This window comes from Pomacea canaliculata, linkage group LG5 (assembly GCF_003073045.1).
Source record: "Pomacea canaliculata isolate SZHN2017 linkage group LG5, ASM307304v1, whole genome shotgun sequence".
NCBI classification, from domain to species: Eukaryota; Metazoa; Mollusca; class Gastropoda; order Architaenioglossa; family Ampullariidae; genus Pomacea; species Pomacea canaliculata.
The window spans coordinates 2,046,556-2,052,780 of NC_037594.1; the positions used below are offsets into that span (position 1 = coordinate 2,046,556).

General features: G+C 41.6%; 1 protein-coding gene across 5 annotated transcripts in view; it reads left to right on the plus strand.

Moving 5' to 3' along the window:
- LOC112563574 (protein FAM160B1-like) overlaps window positions 1-5,952 on the plus strand; it is a 23,398-nt gene extending 17,446 nt beyond the window's left edge. For 4 of the 5 annotated variants that reach the window (XM_025237642.1, XM_025237643.1, XM_025237644.1 and 1 more), the window contains one exon: window positions 292-5,952. In XM_025237642.1, the coding sequence (XP_025093427.1) occupies window positions 292-400 (109 nt within the window). In that variant the 3' untranslated portion in view covers window positions 401-5,952. The remainder of the gene's footprint in view (window positions 1-291) is intronic. The other variant, XR_003099075.1, reaches the window with a different exon arrangement.
- Window positions 5,953-6,225: the final 273 nt, after the last annotated feature.

Below are 6,225 nucleotides of genomic sequence, written 5' to 3' on the forward strand. Positions count from 1 at the left end.
CGTGCCATCGTAAAGGTGTGTGTGCTTTGTATATAAAGTGAGTGAGCCCGCCTTTGATGGTAGGGAAAGGCACTAAATGTTATTTACGTATTTAAAAAACATGCGCTAAGGCTTGAGTTAGTCTTTGCCACACTGAGGCCGTACCATTAGCATGAAACCCATTTGGCATGTCTGCCCATGACCCGTTTAGCTGTTACATGTACTAGTCATTGGCATAATTAGGCATGTTTTCACATTAGACTTCAGTCATAAAAATCCAGCAAACAGTGCTGTTGGTTTGTCTTGTCACAGGTTCGAGGAGCAAAGCCGCTATGAAGCTGTCATCGTCCTGGAAGAGTTCTGTAAGGAGCTGTCAGCCATTGCTTTCGTCAAGCACCATGCTGCCATCATCAAGTCTTGAAAACTGCTGCTTACTGTCCGTCGCCACCCCCACCCCACCCAACTTTAAAAAAAAAACTTCTTTTAATGCATAATCATTTCGTTGGAAGGAAATGCTCGAAATTCGCTTCATGGTGCTCACATCTGCTGTATTTTACCCTTTATCGGCCGCCGGACACTGAAAGTGTTTCGTCAATTTTTCAAATGGAGCCCTGAGGCGAGCCTTTTAAGATTGGAAAAGATATTTCTTCATAGTCTGACTTCCCAGAGTCAAATTGTTCTTAGCCTCGCACCTTCGTTTAGCGCCATGTCGTGAGATAGGATCTGTTGCGTGGCACAGTCAACAGCAGGTAATGGGATTGTTTGTGAAAGCCGTGTTTTTACGCATCAGTTTTGTTTGCTGAGGTATGCTAAGGTGTTACATGTGTTAACAACTTGTCTAAGACGCCGAAAAACTGCTAAAAACAGTTATGACCTCATTGGTTAATTTTTCGCGTGTGTACATAATATTCTGGACCTCATACAATGGATTGGCTGCTGGAGCTTACGATCACATACACATTCGCATTTTTGTTTTTGATTTTGGCAGTGTTACGATGGCGCAGGGGTTGTAGTTTTGTCGCGTAACTTCGCCTGCCTGATGGGCGGCCTGGTGACGCAATACAGAGAAGGTTGGCTGTCCTGGGTTCCGTTCTCGGCTCGGGCTCGATGTTCTTTCCCTGCATGTGGCATCTGCTTACAGCGCTGGCTGCTTTGCCATGATATAACCTTAGTTGCTGTCTCGGCGTAAAACACCAATTCTCGACCTCACCTGCCTGATGCTGGAAGAACGTTGTAAGAACTTATAGAAAGGTTCAAAATTATGTTAAGTCGGAACTTTTTGTGCTCGCAGTAACGGTGGCCTGGTTTAATGTGAGCTTGATACATCAAAAAATACCATTGTAATAGAAAATTTTGTGTTGCTGGTCGAAGAAGAAATGCTAAAGATAGAAGGAAAATCGAGAGTAGTAGTCGTGTGTTACTCTTTATTAGTAAACTAGGAACAGTCACACACGCGCATGCCCGCTCGCAGGACAAGAGCCAAGGATATCGTCAAAGAAAAAGTCAGCAGGTAACATTCGCTTTTAACAGGGCTGGGTCTGATCACAAGGCTAGAGGACACCAGACGTGCCACGCTAATCACATTCTGCCGTCTGCTGGCTGCAGACGTGGTGCTGATCAGCAATTTAGTGGTATCTTAAAAAAGTGCGACTCTTTTAGTAACACGAGATCCCATTCACTTTTAATCTTTTTTGTTTTATACTTAGTCCATTATAAACTTACCTTGGTTTTCATGATAAGCGTGGTGTATGTGAGTGTGAACGCGCGCGTGCGCGTCTTAAGTGCATGTCTTCCGACATTACTGTTTGTAAGCTATTAGCTCTAACACAAATCGAATTTATGTGATCGATCCTCTCTTCCCTTCTCAACACCACCACCACAATTTTTCCTCGCTAAAAGTTGAAAAGTCTTAACGGTTTTCCCCACTTTCATTATTGCGAAGCTCTTCCAACTGACGATCGTTTGTCTTCCACGCTGGATTTGCATTGTTTTAAAACGACTGCCCAAAAGGAAACATTGGTGCTCTGGCAGCTATTAATATGGCCCGGAACACTAGGGATGCGCTTTCTTTCTAAAGTGTTGCCGACTTTCGAAAAGTAATTTTTTAAAAAAATACGGTTTGCTTGCTCTTAGTTGCCGGTATCTCAGGATTGTCTCCTGTGACTCGCGAGTGTGTACGCGGGAGAGAGAAAGAGTGGGGTAGGGGGAGAGAAGGAGAAAGACGAGGTGTGTGCGTGGGCGAATGAACACGCATGTGTAAGAGAGAAAGAGGACCGTGTGTGTGGTTGTATGTACTTGAAGAACATTTAGTATTTTGTTTTAAATGCTGTTTTAAATTTGTTTTAAAGTTCACGTGATAACAAGGACACCACTGCGTATTTTGCCGTTCTTGCTATTGGTAAAGTAATGATAGTAGTAGTAGTAGATAAGTAGATTCAGTACAGTAGATGTTATTTGCCAATGTACCTCAGCTTCATCTGATCGAAGTCTTGTTCTGCAAGTGCCAGATCTTTGTAAATTTTGTTTGAAGCGATCTGTCATGGCGGTGATACTGTTGCGTTTAATGTAAATTGAGATTGTCTACAGACGACCACAGTAATGAAGAGGAAGATAATGTCGCAACGAGTTGTTGGCGATGGAGGTCATTGTGTGGCTTACCCAGTTTTTGTTAAACTGAACATACTATGAACAAAGCTTTTATTGTAGATTTCGCATCGTTACAGGTAACTGGTAATTTGCATTCGTTATATCCCATGTTTATAGTTTTCTTGATGCTGCAATCCTCATCCACGTGTTCTGATTTCTCTACATCGCAAAGCCCCACCGATGCCCTTAGTTGCTGGCTCGGCTTAAAACATCAACCCCCCCACCCACCAGCACCACCACCACTGACGCCCAAATGTGATGAAAGCTGATAATATATCGATGTCGGTGTGATGTCTGTGCTTCTGTTTGATACTCACCTTTGTTCCCTTCTGCTTCCAGACCGCTCTTTCCTCTTACCGCGTTCATGACTAGCTGCAGTTGACACATTTCCCAAGTTTGTTCATGCATTAAGAAGCTAACAATCAAAACAAAAAGCAAACAGAACCCAGACTCTGTGTCAACAAAATGTCTTATTTGAATGGTGACGGTGAGCATACCATGACAATTTTGAATGAAAAATCTGAGTTTATTGGTTTTCATCTTTTACGAGAAAACTGATAAAATTATTTACAACATGTAATGTAAAAACGCGGGGGACTGGAGAAAGGGGAGGAGAGACAGTTGCTTGCACGCGGAGGCATAAGCCAGAGGGCTGGTGGTTTGGAGGTTTCGTGTAATGGATTATAATCACATATTCATGTAGAACAATATTCCAACGTTAACTCCCCGCCCCACCACTCCACTTCGACAGTTGATATCAGTGTGAACATTCTGGCCGTTACAGTACGGTTTACGAAGGCGTGTATTGTCACCACAACTATTTGTATAACATCTAAAATGTACATGCGCGAGCAGAAATGGTTGTCGAAAGGCAAGGACGTTGAAAACGACGGGAAGGAGAGAAATTTTAAGTGTTTGATGCGATAAAGGGTCGTTGTATTAAGTCAGATGGAGTTGGTGTTGTTGACATCTTAGCAGTTTACTGAGATGTTCTAGGAATGGTGAGAGAAAATGTAGGGAGTAGTAAGGCCAGAAACTCGGAACTGTCCCATTCAGCCATAAATATAATCTCAGGTTTACTCTCATATTTCTTACATCGTAGTTTTATATTGTTCTCTTCATGACATTTCAAATGAAATTGCATGCTAAAAGGTTTTTTTTTGGAGGGGGGGGGGTTACTTTAAAAGAACTTATGTGATTGCAAATAACCATGAATCTGGACCTCTCTTAAGAGCACCCAGTAAATTGTCTTCTGCTGTTTTAGCGGTGGAAACACTTTTTCAGTTACGCAGTTGAATATACAGGCGGAAGTGTTTTGTGTAAAAAGTGTTTGACAGCAGGGTGGTTTCCTTCCTGTTTTCACACACATGGAATTACTCCCCATCCACCTACCCCGCCTTCACTCTCACTCCCCCTTTCTCCCCTATCTTCTCGATCGTCCCGAGGTTGTTTGTTTGTTATTTTTGTTTTTTTTTCCTCAAGCTGTTCTGTGTAATAAGAAACAAAAATCGATTTTCCCCATTTCACACAATTTTGGAACGAGGGTGGCAGCTTCCGCCAAAAAGGGTAGGTGTAGGGAACATTTCGCAGGAGGTAGGCGCTTTGTTGATTCTCTGTTAATATTTTCCAGACTAACCTGCTTTCTTATCGCGGACGTGCTGCAGGACCGTGACTCGGAAAATGTTAGGAGACAAAGCGAGCCTTGAGATGACGCGCGGAAAGTTCCAGTGATAAGTGTACTATTGAGTTCCCCTTCCACGCACTTCATATAGACACAGCTTGCGGATTGATTCCAATGTTTGAGCGCAGCGTGCGCTGTCACAGACGGCTTCACGCAGTGTCTCCTGCACAGGCAAATGTTTAGATACCCGTTTATTGCTTTCGGGTAGGTGGGGTAGGTTGTGGGGAGCCGCAGGGAAATAGGTTTGAGCTCTGCCGAAGGTCAGAGGTCGTCCCTTGCACAAACCTTCACGTTGATAAAGCGCCTTTATCTCTTCGTGTCATCTGGTTAGGGGTTCAGTTTTAGGTGGCGCTATTAAAGGTTAGTAGATTTGTTTCAAGTTCCTGAGTAACACAACTGCAAGCTTTTGTGTGTGATTATGTTGGGGAAAATACTAGTCTGTAAACAAAAATGTTCTAGTCAAGTTAGGATAGTTGCCAGGTTATTTGGAGCTTAACTCGAGTCAAATAAACGCCCCAAGTTGACTGTCATTGGTTTTCACGAGTTAGATATACACATTCGCAGCAATGCTTTGTAGATTTTTAATTATCTTGATTAAATCACACGTGAATTTACCTAAATTAGTGTTCTCACTGAAGGCCGCAGTCAACCGAGAGCTTTAAGCGTATACTAGACGTTGTCCATTCACCGGGACATGAGGTCCTTGACTTTTTTTTGTTGTAAAACCTAGGTGAGAACTGCAATATTCAAAGTCTTGTGGCTCATGAAGAGAACATGGTTACATGCTCATATTTTGGGATTTGGCATGTTAAAAATAATTTTAAACTGTCAACTTGAAACTTATTTATGTGTCATTCCTCCAGATCCATTTAAAATGGGAAAAAAAAATCAAAGTATGCATTGGCATTAGTACTTTAATGATCTAATGCTTTATTGAATTGAGATATTAAATATGACCCGTTGTTTCATTTTGTTTAGTTTGCTCCCCACGTACTTGACAAATAATTATTTGTCTATTTTCTGTATGGAAACAAAGATTTTCTTGACTGTGTAGCCTGATTATTCATTAAAACGATATCCATCACTATTTTATTCTCAACGATCTACATAAATTCAAAATAGCTTTAGCATGGCCAAGCTTCCAACATCTGTCGGATATTTCTGTTCTCTAACCCTTTACATTTTCTGGCAAACCCCACGAGTTCACGAACTTCATCATCTGGGGCCACAGGACCTTCGTAGCTCCTTTCCACAGAGACTGGCGCTTCCCTTGTACACAACTCTTTCACCCTGGCAGTGATTCCTATCTCCTAACTACTCTGTTCATATTATTCATATTATTGCATATCTTGTCAGGATACGATTTTTGTAATTGGGTTTAAGGAGATATCGGGCTAACAAGTCGATTTTCTTATGTTAAGATTTATTTTCCTTGGTGCCAAATAATACTAAGGTTATGGTGCAATATTGTGGAAGCATTTACTCGCCAATATTTGTATCTCGGTCTCAGATAAAAGCATTGTCAGTTTTTTTCAGCAATAGCTTACATGCTGACCGCGAAAAGATGAAAGAGGAAAGTTGTTTACAGAAAAAGGTACACATTCTATTATATTCAACTGCTGAATTAAAAAAAAAATTATATACGAGTCTGGTGTTTGGCCTGCTGCTTCATTGTATGTGATTGCACGTGTGTGCATGCGAGACTGAGACAGAACCACGCACGCTTGAGAATAAGGAAAGGAAATTTTCTATATTCTTGTCTTGCATTTTGATCATCGTTCGCATATTCCATTCTTTTCATTTCTTGGTAGTCTGCCATACCACTCACGTTCGCTCTTCTGATTCTTATTTATACCGCAATTATGTAAGCATCATTATGGTTAGGTTAAGACGACATTACATTATTGGAATGCTTGAAG